At 42.5% G+C, this 16,580-nt stretch overlaps 1 protein-coding gene across 1 annotated transcript in view; it reads right to left on the reverse strand.

Annotated features, from left to right (window-relative positions):
* Positions 1-692: 692 nt before the first annotated feature.
* Positions 693-16,580, reverse strand: part of LOC127050093 (negative elongation factor B-like) — a 56,411-nt gene continuing 40,523 nt past the window's right edge. The window contains exon 2 of the mRNA XM_050951624.1: positions 693-1,134. Within this exon, the coding sequence (XP_050807581.1) occupies positions 714-1,134 (421 nt within the window). The 3' untranslated portion in view covers positions 693-713. The remainder of the gene's footprint in view (positions 1,135-16,580) is intronic.

Here is a 16,580-nt window from a genome sequence, read left to right on the forward strand (position 1 = left end):
TCAGGAAGGCAGATTTTGGTAAGCTCAGAGAGCTGATAGGTAAGGTCCCATGGGAATCAAAACTGATGGGAAAAACAACTGAGGAGATTGGCAGTTTTTCAAAGGGACACTGCTAAGGGCCCAAAAGCAAGCTATTCCGCTGGGTCGGAAAGATAGAAAATGTGGCAAAAGACCACCTTGGATCATGAAATGTTGCATGATCTAAAAAATAAAAAGGAATCATATAAAAAATGGAAACTAGGACAGATTACAAAGGATGAATATAGGCAAACAACACAGGAATGCAGAGGCAAGATTAGAAAGGCAAAGCCATAAAATGAGCTCAAACTAGCTACAGGAATAAAGGGAAACAAGAAGATTTTTTTTTATCAATACATCAGAAGCAATAGGAAGACCAAGGACAGGGTAGGCCCACTGCTCAGTGAGGAGGGAGAAACAGTCACAGAAAACTTGGAAATGGCAGAGATGCTTAATGACTTCTTTGTCTAGGTCTTCAATGAGAAGTCTGAAGAAATGCCTAACATAGTGAATGTTAAAATGGGAAGGGGGAAGGTTTAGAAGATAAAATAAAAAAAGAACAAATTAAAAATCACTTAGAAAAGTTAGATGCCTGTAAGTCACCAGGGCCTGATGAAATGCAACCTAGAATACTCGAGGAGTTAACAGAGGAGGTATCTAAGCCTTCTCTTATCTCAGAGTCCCGCTCATGTGGCTTAGAGCGAGGCTGGGCTGGGCACTGTGAGCAAAGTCCGTTCCATGGATGGAGTTTCAGCCACCTGGGCTGGACTGGGTTTGCGACGCTCCAGTTTCTCACTGAGCTGGTTATAAAGATCCTTCACAGCTTCGCTGCTCTGCTTGGTAGGTTCCAAGGCCTTCAGGAGTGATTCTAATTTGGCAAGTGCCATTTTGTGATGCAGGTGAAGTAGCAATCTTAGCATGTCTATATGAACATTCTCTTTTCTTGAGCAGGCAGTGAGGAAGAAGCCATCAAAGAGACTGGTACAGAAGTCCTCCAGAGCAAATTCATCAGCCAGCAACATGAAGTTATCGGTGAGCAGGTGCAGGAAAATATCACTGAAGGCCAGGTCACTGAATGTCTCGACTAGTGCTGGCAGGAGCCTGAGAAAAGCATTCCTTGGAAAAACATTGGGAGACAGGAGAGATTCCAGAAGACTGGAAAAGGGCAAATATAGTGCCCATCTATAAAAAGGGAAATAAAAACAACCCAGGGAGCTACAGACCAGTTAGTTTAACTTCTGTGCCAGGGAAGATAATGGAACAAGTAATTAAGGAATCACCTTCAACACTTGGAAGGTGGTAAGGTGATAGGCAATAGCCAGCATGGATTTGTAGAGAACAAATCACGTCAAACCAATCTGATAGCTTTCTTTGATAGGATAACGAGTCTTGTGGATAAGGGAGAAGCGGTGGATACGGTATACCTAGACTTTAGTAAGGCATTTGATATGGTCTCACATGATATTCTTATCAATAAAGTAGGCAAATACAACTTAGATGGGGCTACTATAAGGTGGGTGCATAACTGGCTGGATAACTGTACTCAGAGTAGTTATTAATGGTTACCAATCCTCCTGGAAATGTATAACACGTGGGGTACCACGGGGGGCTGTTTGGGGACTGGCTCTGTTCAATACCTTCATCAACAACTTAGATATTGGCATAGAAAGCACGCTTATTAAGTTTGCAGATGATACCAAACTGTGAGGGATTGCAACCACTTTGGAGGATAGGGTCATAATTCAAAATGATCTGGACAAATTGGAGAAATGTTCTGAGGTAGACAGGATGAAGTTTAACAAAGACAAATTCAAAGTGTTCCACTTAGGAAGGAACAATCAGTTTCACACATACAGAAAGGGAAGAGACTGTCTACGAAGGAGTACGGCAGAAAGGGATCTAGGGGTTATAGTGGACCACAAGCTAAATATGAGCCAACAGTGTGATGCTGTTGCAAAAAAAGCAAACATGATTCTGGGATGCATTAACAGGTGTGTTGTGAGCAAGACACGAGAAGTCATTCTTCCACTTGACTCTGCGCTGGTTAGGCCTCAATTGGAGTAGTGTGTCCAGTTCTGGGCACTGCATTTCAAGAAAGATGTGGAGAAATTGGAGAGGGTCCAGAGAAGAGCAACAAGAATGATTAAAGGTCTTGAGACCATGATCTGTGAAGGAAGGCTGAAAGAATTGGGTTTGTTTAGTTTGGAAAAGAGAAGACAGAGAGGACACAATAGCAGTTTTCAGGTATCTAAAAGGGTGTCATCAGGAGGAGGGAGAAAACTTGTTCACCTTATCCTCTAAGAATAGAACAAGAAGCGAATGGACTTAAACTGCAGCAATGGAGCTTTAGGTTGGACATTAACCACCCTGACAGTTAGGAAATTTTTCCTAAACACTGAAATAAATTGCCTAGGGAAGTTGTGGAATCTCCATCTCTGCAGATATTAAAGAGTAAGTTAGATAAATGTCTATCCGAGATGGTCTAGATAGTATTTGTAGCAAAAAGTCCTGTGGCACCTTATAGACTAACAGACGTATTGGAGTATGAGCTTTCGTGGGTGAATACCCGCTTCGTCGGATGCATGTAGTAGAAATGTCCAGGGGCAGGAATATATATTCAAGCAAGAAGCAGGCTAGAGATAACGAGATTGGTTCAATCAGGGAGGATGAGGCCCTCTTCTAGCAGTTGAAGTGTGAAAACCAAGGGAGGAGAAACTGTTTTCGTAGTTGGCTAGCCATTCACAGTCTTTGTTTAATCCTGAGCTGATGGTGTCAAATTTGCAGATGAACTGAAGCTCAGCATTTGCTCTTTGAAGTCTGGTCATGAAGTTTTTTTGCTGTAGGATGGCTACCTTTAGATCTGCTATTGTGTGTCCAGGGAGACTGAAGTGTTCTCCTACAGGTTTTTGTATATTGCCACTCCTAATATCTGATTTGTGTCCATTTATCCTTTTCCGTAGGGACTGTACAGTTTGGCCAATGTACATAGCAGAGGGGCATTGCTGGCATATGATGGCATATATTACAATGGTGGACATGCAGGTGAATGAACCGGTGATGGTGTGGCTCATCTGGTTAGGTCCTGTGATGGTGTCGCTGGTGTAGATATGTGGGCAGAGTTGGCATCGAGGTTGTTGCATGGATTGGTTCCTGAGCTAGAGTTACTATGGTGCAGTGTGCAGTTCCTGGTGAGAATATGTTTCAGGTTGGCAGGTTGCCTGTGGGCGAGGACTGGCCTGCCACCCAAGGCCTGTGAAAGTGTGGGATCATTGTCTAGGATGGGTTGCAGGTCCCTGATGATGCGTTGGAGAGGTTTTAGCTGGGGACTGTATGTGATGGCCAGTGGAGTCCTGTTGGTTTCTTTCCTGGGTTTGTCTTGCAGTAGGAGGCTTCTGGGTACACGTCTGGCTCTGTTGATCTGTTTCCTTATTTCCTTGTGCGGGTATTGTAGTTTTGAGAATGCTTGGTGAAGATTTTGTAGGTGTTGGTCTCTGTCTGAGGGGTTGGAGCAGATGCAGTTATACCTCAGTGCTTGGCTGTATACAATGGATCATGTGGTGTGCCCGGGATGGAAGCTGGAGGCATGAAGGTAGGCATAGCGGTTAGTAGGTTTTTGGTATAGGGTGGTGTTAATGTGACCATCACTTATTTGCACTATGGTGTCTAGGAAGTAGACCTCCCGTGTAGATTGGTCCAGGCTGAGGTTGATGGTGGAGTGGAAGCTGTTGAAATCATGGTGGAATTTTTCCAGAGTCTCGTTCCCATGGGTCCAAATGATGAAGATGTCATCAATGTAGCATAGGTAGAGAAGGGGCATGAGCGGATGAGAGCTGAGGAAGCGTTGTTCCAGGTCGGCCATAAAAATATTGGCATATTGTGGGGCCATGCAGGTGCTCATTGCAGTGCCACTGATCTGGAGGTATATATTGTCATCAAATTTGAAATAGTCGTGTGTGAGGATAAAGGCACAGAGCTCAGCAACCAGTTGTGCTCTGGCATCATCAGGGATACTGTTCCTGACAGCTTGTATTCCATCTGTGTGTGGGATGTTTGTGTAGAGAGCCTCTACATCCATGGTGGCTAGGATGGTGTTTTCTGGAAGGTCACCAATGCATTGTAGTTTTCTCAGGAAATCAGTGGTGTCACGGAGATAGCTGGGAGTGCTGGTTACATAGGGTCTGAGTAGAGAGTCCACATATCCAGACAGTCCTTCAGTGAGAGTGCCAATGCCTGAGATTATGGGGATTTCTGGGTTTGTGGATCTTGGGTAGTAGATAAAATAACCCTGGTCGGGGCTCTAAGGGTATGTTGATTTGTTCCACTGTTAGTGTAGGGAGTGTCCTGAATAGATGATGCAGTTTCTTAGTGTATTCCTCAGTGGGATCTGAGGGAAGTTGCCTGTAGAATTTGGTATTGAAGAGTTGTCTGGCGGCCTCCTTTTGGTAGTCAGACCTGTTCATGATGACAACGGCACCTCCTTTATCAGTCTCTTTGATTATAATGTCAGGGTGGTTTCTGAGGCTGTGGATGGCATTGCGTTCTGCACGACTTAGGTTATAAGGCAAGCGATGTTGTTTTTCCACAATTTCTGCCTGTGCACGTTGGCGGAAGCAGTCTATGTAGAGGTCCTTACTGTCATTTCGACCCTCAGGAGGAGTCCATGTGGTGGTGTTCTTGTGCTGTTGGTAGGAGGGTAACTGTGTATCAGTGGGCTGTTCAGTGTTATCCTGAAAGTATTCTTTGAGTTGGAGACTGCGAAAGTAGGCTTCCAGATCGCCGCAGAACTGTATCATGTTTGTGGGCATGGCAGGGCAGAAAGAGTCCTCAAGATAGGACAGACTTTTCTTCTGGACTGAGTGTATAGTTGGATAGATTGACGATATTGCTGGGTGGGTTAGGAGTACCACTGTTGTGGCCCCATGTGGCAGGTAGAAGTTTAGACAGCTTATAGTCCTTTTTCCTTTGTAGAGGGGTGAAGTGAGTAATGTAGATCTCCTGTCTTATTTTAGTGAACTCCGTTTGTATGGAAGTGTGGTTATTTATGAGAGTCTCCAGGTTGGAGAGCTCTTTTTTGATGTTTTCCTGTTTGCTGTATAGGATGCTGATCAGATGCTGTCTATAAGGTGCCACAGGACTCTTTGCTGCTTTTACAGATCCAAACTAACATGGCTACCCCTCTGATACTATACAGTATTTGGTCCTGCCAGGAGGGCAGGAGACTGGACTCTCAAGGTCCCTTCCAGTCCTAGAATCTATGAATATATGAATGGTACTGGGGCTGCAGAGGGGCACCCCAGATATAGGCAGAGGCAGCTGGTGCAAGCCCAGGTGCCGATGAGGAGTGGTTTATAGAATGGAATCCGCCCCTGTGAGCATGATGACTGGCAATAGACACTGAGGCAAGGTGGGGATAGAGGGTTGGGGGTTCCCCTGGTTGGTGAGACCCAGATTGTGGGTTACTGCTGGGAGCAGAACCCAGCATAAAAGGGCACCGGGGTCTGGGAGGGACATGGGGACCAGCGGCAGGCAAGACACTGATCTGCAGAGAGCACTCCGGGCTGGAAGAGCTAATTCCCAGGACAACCAGTGGGAGGCACTGAGCCGGTGAGTCATGGCTTCAGTATAGAGGCTTTAAGACATTATTGTGTTGCTATTATAGTTGGGCTATCTAGGTTCTAATCTGGACACCAGGAGAGGTTAGAGCAGTTTCAAGGCTCCTCTAAATTGCATTCAGCTACCGCTACCGCAAGGGGCCATTGTGACAACCGAGAAAAGCTAGAATATAGCGGTGCTCTGGTCTCAGCCCTTTTCCCCAGTCAGTTTACCACTACATTTCCCACACTGAGGGCTGTGAGAAGATGTAGGGATAGCATCACCCTCTGCACTCTATGCCTCTGGAGGAACATTAGAGTGTCTCCTGAGGGCTGAATCCAGTTGGTTCATGGCCTCCTTATAGTACCAGAACAGCTTAATTGAGGACATATACTGTACCCATGAATCAGGCCCATATTTTTAATATAAATGGCTGGTAATCAGAAATGAGAGGAAGCAGGCCTGCCGACAGGGGGTGGGCAAAGGGGACAATTGCCCAGAGGCCGGGGCTCCTGGCCACTGCTACCACTATTACAGCAGCAGTGGCTGGGAGCCCTAGGTCCTTTTAAATGATCTGGGTGGGCCACAGGGCTCCTAGGTACGTGGGGTGGTGACCGCTCTGGGCCCTGTGCTTTGGGGGGCCCCACAGACTGGCGTGATTGGCCAGTGTGGTCCTTCCCAGAAGTGACAGGTCAGTCCTCGAAGTGACTGATTCATCACTTCCATCCTGGATCCCACACTCTCCTGGGGCCCAGAATTGCTGTTGGCAGGCCTGAGAGGAAGTGTATAAAGCTTGAAGAGTTTTAATTAAATATTACTTTGGGAGAAAGTTTTCTCAAGTGATTCAAATACAATATATCACAGCTATCATAGAGTATATCTATCCATACATAAATGCTATATTAAGAGAATGGCCAAGTTATATGGTTAAGAAATTAAAAATCAGGAAATGCCAAAGTTAAGATTGCATGTGTCACCTTAAACCTGCCCTTTGTTTGTATCACAGCAAAGTCCTTAAAATACATGATCATATGTTTTTTCTTTTGCTCTCCTATGTCCCCTCTTCTTTCCATTTTTCCCCCTCCCCATTTTTTATCCTCCTTTTGTCCAGAAAATGCCTCTGGTTCAGAGCTCCAACTTGTATGATTTTAAAATCAAGAGTGATTTAGAAAATATATAAAAAAATCACAACTGTACTAAGAATATGGAATTTATCTGCACACAACAAGAATTCCCAAATTACCCATGATGAAGTCACCCATATCTCATCCAGATAAATTCCAATACACTTAAGATAAATTCCCTGCACAGTGGAAAAGAATACATAAGAGCTAAACTCTTCTCTGACATTTATCCTAGCTTGTGAGGAGAGTTAACTCACAAGTACTGAGTTATTATATCTCTCCTCACAAGCAAAGATAAATGTCACAACAGAGATGAGCCATCATGTACGTATGCTGTAAATGTATATATGAGTATATAAAACATGATAAATATTTCTTTTCCCTTCCTGTTTTTCAGGATTGAAATTGCTTTTGATTGCAGCTACTGAAAATTAAAAGGAAATTGATGTTGAAGTGGGAGGGTTCAAATAGGATACTTTAACATTGTATTATATTATTAACAAAATAACTATAAAAATAATCCCTGTTTTTGTGTTCCAAAGTCTAGTGATTAGGACACTAGTCTGGGACTTGTGAGAACCAAGTTCAGTTTCCAGCGCCAGACTTTTTGTGACACTGGGCCAATCACTTAACCTTTCTGTGTCTCAGTTCTCCACCTGTAAAATGGGGATAATCCACTTTGCTACCTCAAAGGCTATTGAGAGGATAAATGTATTATAGCTTTAGAGGTTCTCAGGTACTATGGTATTGGGAGGTATTATATCCAGGAGTAAGACTTAAATCTAGATTTCTAAAAACAGAATTTACCCAATGAAGAAAATGTGCAAAATATTTTCAATCTCTACCCCTTACACACACACATGCACACAAGATGTAAAATCTCAGGGTGAAGCTGAGGTTTTAAGTATGATATGTGGAGAAACTGAGGCCTATTCAGTTCTCCCTTCTCATCCAAAACTCCCACAGACTTCAGCAGGAGTTCTACCTAGCTGGGGAGTCAATAAGGGATTTAGGATCACTAAGTCTTTGCAACTACTTTTCTCCAGTGGGAGAAAAAGGGGAGATGGCAGGCACAGGAAGTAAGAAAAAATGGTTTTCTTTCACCAAAATAAAATTAATTTTTTTGTCACAAAATAGAAAAAAAATCAAAATAAAAAAGCTTCTTTCTATTTTTAACGAAAATATGCTTTCCATTTTGACAAGCATTAATCTTAATTCATTGCTGCTTTGAGCAGTGTTAATTAACTATTGTCCAAAAAAAAAAAATCACAGCAGGGTGGCAAAATACAAAGTGTTCCTGTACTCATAAAAAGGCCATGTGCAAACTGTGAGCATACATAGGTAAGCTTCATCTCATAAGAGAGAGAGCTTGGAAAAATATATGTTTGTTTCTCTACACAGTGGCCCTTTACAGGTGGTGAGATGTTGGCATGTATTTTTAAATAAAGCAGCTGTATCTGCGGGTTTTTCAATGGGTTGCTGGTCACACCCACTCCTAGTTACCACAAATATTTTCTCTCATGACTAGATGGATATAATTTAATTTATGTAAAATGTGTAGTACATTTTTGTATAACCTGAAATGTCTGCTCCCAGCTTCTAGAATGTATCCTTGTATTCTTTATTAAAGTGAAAATTTAAGGACTCACCATTTCCTTTATTTATAATAAAGATTTGCAAAGGAGATTGAGCACCTCAGAAATCAGAGCTACATAAGCAATGCTAAAATGATTGCGCAGATGTGTTTTCAACATTCTGCAAATTGATTTAACTAGATTAATGGATTCACAGTTTCTAAGGCCAGAAGGGAACCTTATGATCATCCAGTCTGACCTCGTAACACGGGCCATAGAACTTCCCCAACAGAATTCCTAGAGCACATATTTCAGAAAAAAAAACAAGCTCGATTTAAAAAATTGTCTGTGATGAGGGCTAAGATTTACTGTTTTATGGGGGCTTGATCTAGTAACCTTTTCTTTTACAAACCTAAAAGAACATAAATTTGGTAACTTTCAGAGCAGGAAATTCTCATGTCATTTACTTATTACATTTTGGAGGGTCGCCACTGAAGAGCAAAATTTCAGCCTTACATTTGAATGACATTTTAAAGAAGTACATGTTATAAATAGACTACCCTGAAAGTTTCTTTTTTTTCATTCTGTAATACATACTGTATCAAGTCTTCCTGATCATTCCATTGCATACAAAGTTTATATATATATATATATATATATATATATATATATATATATATATATATATATATATATGTGATTCTGCACACACCTCACCTATACAGTGCCAATATCCATGTGATAAGTTTCAAAGTCTGTAATGATAAGCCTTATCTGCTTTCTGCATACTAATCTATATTCCCAGGACCACCCTAAACATTCCAAAACTTCCAGCACCTGCAAACAGAAGCCACAAACCAAAAAATATGTCAGAATAAGTTTCCTTTTCTTTCTTCAAATGTGGATGAACTCCCACCTTCACCTTAAAAAAGTTACACGTGTTTGAGGTTCAGGACAAGAATTGAGGTGTTGTGAACTTTTGACAGTTTTAATGTCTGACAGAGCCTGATCCATCAAGACTAAAATTCAAACCACTGGAAAAGGGGAGATACACAGCTGTTCAAAATAACCCATCATTTGCTTCTAGCTCTGTAAGATCCTGAGTTATTAGACTATAATATTGTAACATTATTCTCTCCCCAAAACTGTTTAGGGAATTTGAGAGTTTTTATAATTTCCCCCTCTTTCTTAGGCCTGTATGATTAGACTTACCAGCGTGATGACTAAGACACCTAATTTAACAAGAAGAGGGATATGAAATATAGGAATGTGATGGGAGGTGCCTCACCACTGCAGTGCCTCCTGCTGGCTGTCCAGGGAATTAGCACTGTACTCTCTTCTGGTGCTGTCCTTCCCACTGTCACTTCTGTTCCTGGACCCACATCACTCCCAGGACTGTGGCGTCCTCTTCAGTGACACTGCCCTCCGGCTGTGCCACACTCCATGTCTCCCCCGCCTCTTTCCAGGGTGAACCTACAGTTTACTGTCTGGCCACTCTCTCCAGTGGCAAACTGTAATTCATGATCTAGCCACTTCCCATGTGGCTCCAGCACCCTCCTTGCCCTTGTGTCAGGGCCTCATCTGCAACCCCCAACAGCCATCCAGGAGCTGTCTTTCGCTCTCTCAGCCTCTGTTGGCAACACTGCTCTGTCCAAGGTGCTGGCAGTTCTCTCAGCCCTTCAGGGACTCAGTCCTTCCTCCCTGGGCTCCCAACACAGAACTCCCTTCTCTGCCATGCAGCTCCCTTTTCATATGGACCTGCTTTGGCTGATTAATTGCTCCTCTCAGCCTCTCTCTGATAGGCTGCCTCCCACACAGCCTCCCTAGGGCTGCTTTTAACCCCTTTTCTGCCAGTGTGGGCAGGCGCCCCATGACAAGGACAATAATTTTTTTCAATGGTCTAAAACATTGTCCCATTTTATGCCCCCGTTACAACACATAGCATTTACAAAATTCATATAGAGTGGTATTTAGGGTTTACTGTTATCAGTCTGGGATGTAGTGTACAGTAATCATTCTAGATCCAAGAGGCTTGAAAGAGATCTTCCTTATTCATGGATACTGTTCCAACTGCCTTTGCATGACAGAATATGGGCTTCTGCAGCACCCTTCCCCCAGACTTACTGCCTGCGAAGATAAACCACTTAATGGTACAATTGCCAATACCACAAGGATATGTTCACATGTTGAGATAGATTTGAAAATAAAGCTATAGTCAGACTATTACCATTCATTAACTTACTGTACAGAATATCCACTTTGCTGACGAAAGAGGTACCATCCATGATATCAGCTACGTAGGACCCACAATGAAAGAAACTTCAGGTCTGATGCTGCCCCCAGTGAGCTCAGTGGGGACAAGATCAATCCCTTTTTCCTTAAGTAGTTGCTAATCTATTTTAGTATGCATTTATTTTCAAAAGAACTACAACTATGAATTTTCAGAGCGCTAAGGAAAATTAATGCAGCTTGCTTTTACAGCAAATGGCAAAATGAATGGCCTAAAACGACAAACCTCACAGACTATTTAATTGCTGCCACCAACAGTATATGAAGAGTGGTACCAAATCATAAATCAGTTAAATACAACTGCAATGTAGCAAAGAATTTTCTGCATACACTGAAAATCTCACTTTTCACTTTACTTCTGGTTAGACTTCTATTTCTATATTGCAGTAAAAGCTCTGTTATCCAACATGTTGGGGAAATGCGGAGCGCCGGTTAATTGAATATTCTGGTTAACTGAGAGTTATAGAATTTGGAATACCAATTTTCAAAGAATCAGAATACAATAAAATGAATAAAGTATAAAATAGTATACAGCTACTTACCAATCCAGTAGCAGTACTGCACTGCAGAGTGGTTGGTTTCTTGAAGAACTTGGGTGTATACAGGTAAAGTTTTCTATCAGTAGGTTATCTTATGACACTACATATCACTATGGGCAGCACATGGCATAAACTCAGATCACTAAAAATACACTTAACACTAAAACTATACTGAACATATTTAATCCTTCTTTGATGATTCAGAAGACACTTCAGAATATTGCAGTGCCTCAGGTCCTCATTATCAACATCAATTAGCATTGTAGCTGTAGAAAGTGTAGGAGATTGGGCTGAATCTGTAATGACCCTATGACATGCCCTGGAAGCTGCTTTTTTGATTAAAGACCTGGTATCAGCTTGCTTGCTTGTCTTCTGCCTCTTTTGCATAAAAGTAGAGTGCAGAATGTGCTGGGCAGTATACTAGTCCCAGTTACTAGATTGAAGATTTGTATTGAGAGAGATCAGAAATGCCAGTTAATTGAGCTTTCTGATTTTATTGAGTTCTGGATAACAGAGCTTTTACTGTATTTTACAGTAGTTACACATTGGAAAGCACAGTGAGCTACTCCATATGGGCATCAGTGTACGAATGTTGCTCTATTGTGTTTTATCATATTCACAATTCACACAAGTTAACTGCTGCTGACAATTGTATTCTAATAACACTAAAACAGACAATTTCAGAAGCAAAGCTGAAGTTCAGGACTCCACAGACATGTTACACATGTTCTAAACCAGGCCTGCCCAACTCAAAAGTGGCAAAGGCCATAATACTCCAAAGAAAATAGCTGAGGGCCAAAACCCCTCGGACCCGCCAAACCCCCCACCAGCACCGCCAAGCCCCACCGAAACACACACCCCGCCCCAGCACTGCCCAGCCCTGCCAAAACACACACCCGACCTCAGTGCCACACAGTCCCGCAGAAACAACCCTCCCAGGGCCACCCGCCCGCCCTGCAGAAACAAACCCTCCTTTCCCATCTCCGCCCCGCGGAAACAGTTGTGGGCCACAAAGGAAGGTTTCGGGAGGGGGGAGAAATGGCATGCATAAGGTGACCAGATGACAGCTCAACCCCACCATCACATACCCAGGGGTCACTATATTACTGCACAAAGCATTACCAAAAATTAAAATATTGAAAATGGATGCCCCCCTCCAGCCACCAACTCGCTGCTCGCCTCCTCACCCCACCCAAGTATAAAGCTTCACCGCCACTGCCCGCCCACCCCCTCAGCTCGTCATCCCCTCATGAAATTAGGGGAGGGGAAAAGTGGGACAGTTTGAAGGGATTTTCTGGGACTGTGAACTAAGGGGAGGGGAAAGGGGGGCAATGTAAAGGGATTGGATGTGACTGTCCAACACACAAACACAGGGGCCGCAGGGAGCCCGGGGGGCAGGGGCAGTATGATAGGGGCCAGGGAGGGGGAAGGTCCCTGGATCAGGGAAGGGGGCAGCAGTTGGGGCAGGGCAGGTGCAAAACACACACACACACACACACACACACACACACACACACACACACACACACGTACGTCTCCCCTGGGGATTTCCTGGCTGACCATAGACAGTTCAATCACTATGGAGGCTGCCCTGGACCAACCAGTGTAGTAGCTGCCCCACCCCACCCCCAATCGAAGGGAGTGGGCTTAGGGGGAGTCTCGGCCCAGTTCCCCCACCTCCGAGCTGCAGCTTGAACCCAGGCCAGGTGCCCCTCCCCTCGCTTGGCACTTACTGGCTCTGCTTCGTGCCCAGTGCTTCCCACCTCAGCAAGCCCCAGAAGTGACACACCCACTGTACGCCAGGCAGGGGTAGTGGGAGACGGAGACACGTGCGGTTCTGGCCGTTAGGGAGGTTGGTGTGTGCAGGACTGTGAGGTGGGCCCCTCCCCCGGGCAGGGAGCAAACCCAGCAGCCCCACCCCGCCGCTTGCCCGAGGGTCACATATTGTGCAGGCCTGTTCTAAACCCAAGAGTGACATATTCAATCTTCTGATCAATTCGATAGCCTGACACCACGTATATACACTAGTGCAAATGTATTCTACTAGCTTTGCTGATTCTAAAGTAAATGGTAAAACACTCCAGATTTGTGGCATAACATATTGATGAAAGGCACATCATATTTGGTACGTTCAATAAGTAACCCATTCAGCCTTTTATAAGCCAATAACTTAGCAACTTACATATACATCCTGGCTCATATAGATAGATAGCCACAACAATCCGAAGGACTGAATAAATGAATATTCTTCAAACTTTTCATTAACTTGTTGACATAGCTATGGATCAATACATAACTGTTCTATGTGCAGGAGGATAGTGAATTTTAACAAAGTATAATGAAAAGGGGAAAAGAGAGTTCGGAAAGACATGTACTTCATATATGTATGTGGGTGTTTAATGAAAATTGACCTTTCCTAAAGGGAAGATTCTCAAGATGATGCCAGTAAATCAAGGATTTGCACTTAAGACAACTTTGTTCCTTGCTGCATTTTTTCCTCAGAACATGTAGGAGCTTCACAATATCTGATGGATCACAGAATTATTTTCAGAACATGCCATGTACAGGGGATGTATCCATATAGTAAACAATGTATTCAGTATGCCATGTGGGTAAAATCCTGACCCCATTAACAGCAACGTATGTTACAATCTATGGATGTACATTTAAAAAGAATTTAGCAGAAATACTACACATAATCAAATCTATAAAGTGCCATTCACACCTATTGCTCTATATAAATGAGTCAGCTAGAAGAGCTTCCTCATAGCCTCAAGCTTCTAATAACAGCAGAAGCTTTTGACCAACCACCATTATTCACTTCAGTTTTATATCAAATACATTGCATCTTGAACATGTGTTGAATGATGTAACCACGATTCTGGCTACTGTGAACTGCATCTTTAAATATGGAGTGCTCACCTGTGTGCTAAAGGATTCATAGATTTTACTTCAAGAAACGACTATTATGATCATCTAATCTGATCTCTTGCATAACACAGCAGACACCTTTTAGAAAGGCATCTAATCTTGATTTAATGACCTCAAGCACTGGCAAATCCACTACATCCTTTAGTAAAATGCTCCAATGGTTAATTGCTCTCACTGTTAAAAATGTGCATCTTATTTCTAGTCTGCATTTATCTGCCTTCAGTTTTCAGACACTGAAATATCATTATGCCTTTGCCTGCTAGATTAAAGAGCTCTCTATGATCAGAAATCTCCCTATGTAGGTACTTATACACAATGATCAAGTCACCTCTTAACCTTTGTTCTGATAAGCTATATAGATTGAACTTCTTAAGGCTCTCACTGGAAGGCATGTTTTCCAGATCTCAAGTCTTTCTTGAATTATAAAGAGTGAGAAACACATTAAGGTTAAAAAAAATTTTTCATTGCTTTTTTGAACAACTGAAAGTACATATTTTTCATACACGGAACAAAACAACACCTAGCAATTAGAACATTGTTCTACTTTTTGAAAACATCCTTTAAAAAAATAAAAAAATGTTTTGTTTGAAAAAAATCTAGTTGGAAGCTTTGTGCTTTTGTGACCAGTTACAATAAGTTGCATCACTACAGTACCTCCCTTCTCAACTCCAGGAAAGCTAAAGTCCATGCACATTCATTCTAATCTTATGACTCACTCTCTGATTTTCATGTACAAATGCTGCTCCATTTGCCAGATATGAACATTTCAGATATAAGCAAAGTCCAATACTTAGTATAGCCAGCAGAAGGTACGATAAGTTCACAAAGAAATTGAACTCCTATTGTACAAAATACATATGCTCTATGTATCACCGGAAAAATGAGGAGCAGTACATTTTTCACACAGCTGGATTTTGTTTGGAGTTTAACAGCCACTGCATTAGAAATCATATCTACACTTTTTGATGTTTTGAACTACAGTACGTTTTCCCTAAAATATAGCAGATATTCACATTAGTAGCCTGTATTTCAGACAGCATATTGGCAGGTTGTGTGCCCAAAGCTAAATATTATTTTCAACATCATTTAGAAGGAAAAAGATGCTCAAGTATTGTTTAATAGTACAAATGATTGTTGCTCACTCTTACAAAATTCTGGTTTCTCTTTAAGAGAGGTTCCAAATTTTCCAGGCCTCTTTCCTCTTCTTTGCCCTCTTCTACTGCTTATGTGTGTGGTAGTTTTCTCTCCTCCCTGACCCTATCCATCTCTGAGTGATGAGCTGACCATGGGAGGAAGTGGTTCCTTTGGATTTGGAAAGGTGGATTTCATGGTCCGTTAATCAGTGAATCAGCAATAACCTTTTTCACTAAAGTTCAATGTCATGGGGTGGTTCTCTGGGAGTCTCTCTTGCCTTAGGTACAGACTACACTCATTCCAGGCCACCTTCACCACCACCATGCTTTATTACAGTGTTCTAGTAGGCCATTACCCGTAGTACTATTTACAACTCCCAATCAACTCCCCACCTCTTGCTTCTGCGGAAAAAGGGAATGGTACTAGCAACAGCCAGCTCCATCTTCCTTCTGGCTCTCCACCACTTTCCCCTTCCCCCTTCCAGGGCTTCGTTCCTTTCTATTCATCTGCTCCCAACTGCTCAGGTTGCTTTCCCTTCTAATTAACCCTTCAGCTGTGGCCCTACTTGTTAACTGGGACCTAAACAGAGGATCAATTAATCTATATTGGTGGGGATTTGAGTGACAGGGTGCTGAGTCAACTTCTGCCTCAGAATCTCTGCAGCAGCAAGACTGAGATACCCTTACTTGCACTGAGTAGTAGCTAAGTCCACCAGGAGCCCCATTGACTTAAATAGGACTACTCATGGTGCAAGGTACTATTTCATTGTAAGGTATTGTAATCTGAGTCTAAGATGGCTCTTACCAGGTCTGACTGCTTTATAGAATGAGCATAGAATCAGAAGTTAGAGATGGAAAACACGAATTCCATCATCCATTCTCTGTCACAGAAGAATCAGCTACAACACTCACAATTCAATATTTAATAAGAATTAACCAAGGAATGAAAGTTTAATTGTCTTGTTTTAGCCATACAGTGGTGGAGCATATACTGTATACAAGCAATTTTAATCCTTTTTTTTAAACATTTGAAGGGAACCTCAAAGTCTCAATTCAGTCCAATACATTTTTTTAAAATCCTATTGTTAGAAATACATCCTATGGCCCCAGTTCTGCAATTAAATGTGTACATTTCAATGTGACTCCACTCAGGTGCATGCTCCTACTCAGAGACTTGCAAGCTCAGGGATTAAGTAAAAGAGGCTAGAGAAAAAATATTTTCTGTCATTGAGTCCACTCCCACCTCTCAATTCCCTCCAGTTTGTTTACTTCATGCATTGACTGCTCCTTCTAAATAGTCAGTTTTACTGTCTCACCACACACACAGTTCCCTCAGTTTTTATTTCTAATTTTTTTTAGTGTTTTGGTCAGCAACATGGA

The sequence above is a fragment of the Gopherus flavomarginatus genome, chromosome 4 (assembly GCF_025201925.1).
Source record: "Gopherus flavomarginatus isolate rGopFla2 chromosome 4, rGopFla2.mat.asm, whole genome shotgun sequence".
NCBI classification, from domain to species: domain Eukaryota; kingdom Metazoa; phylum Chordata; order Testudines; family Testudinidae; genus Gopherus; species Gopherus flavomarginatus.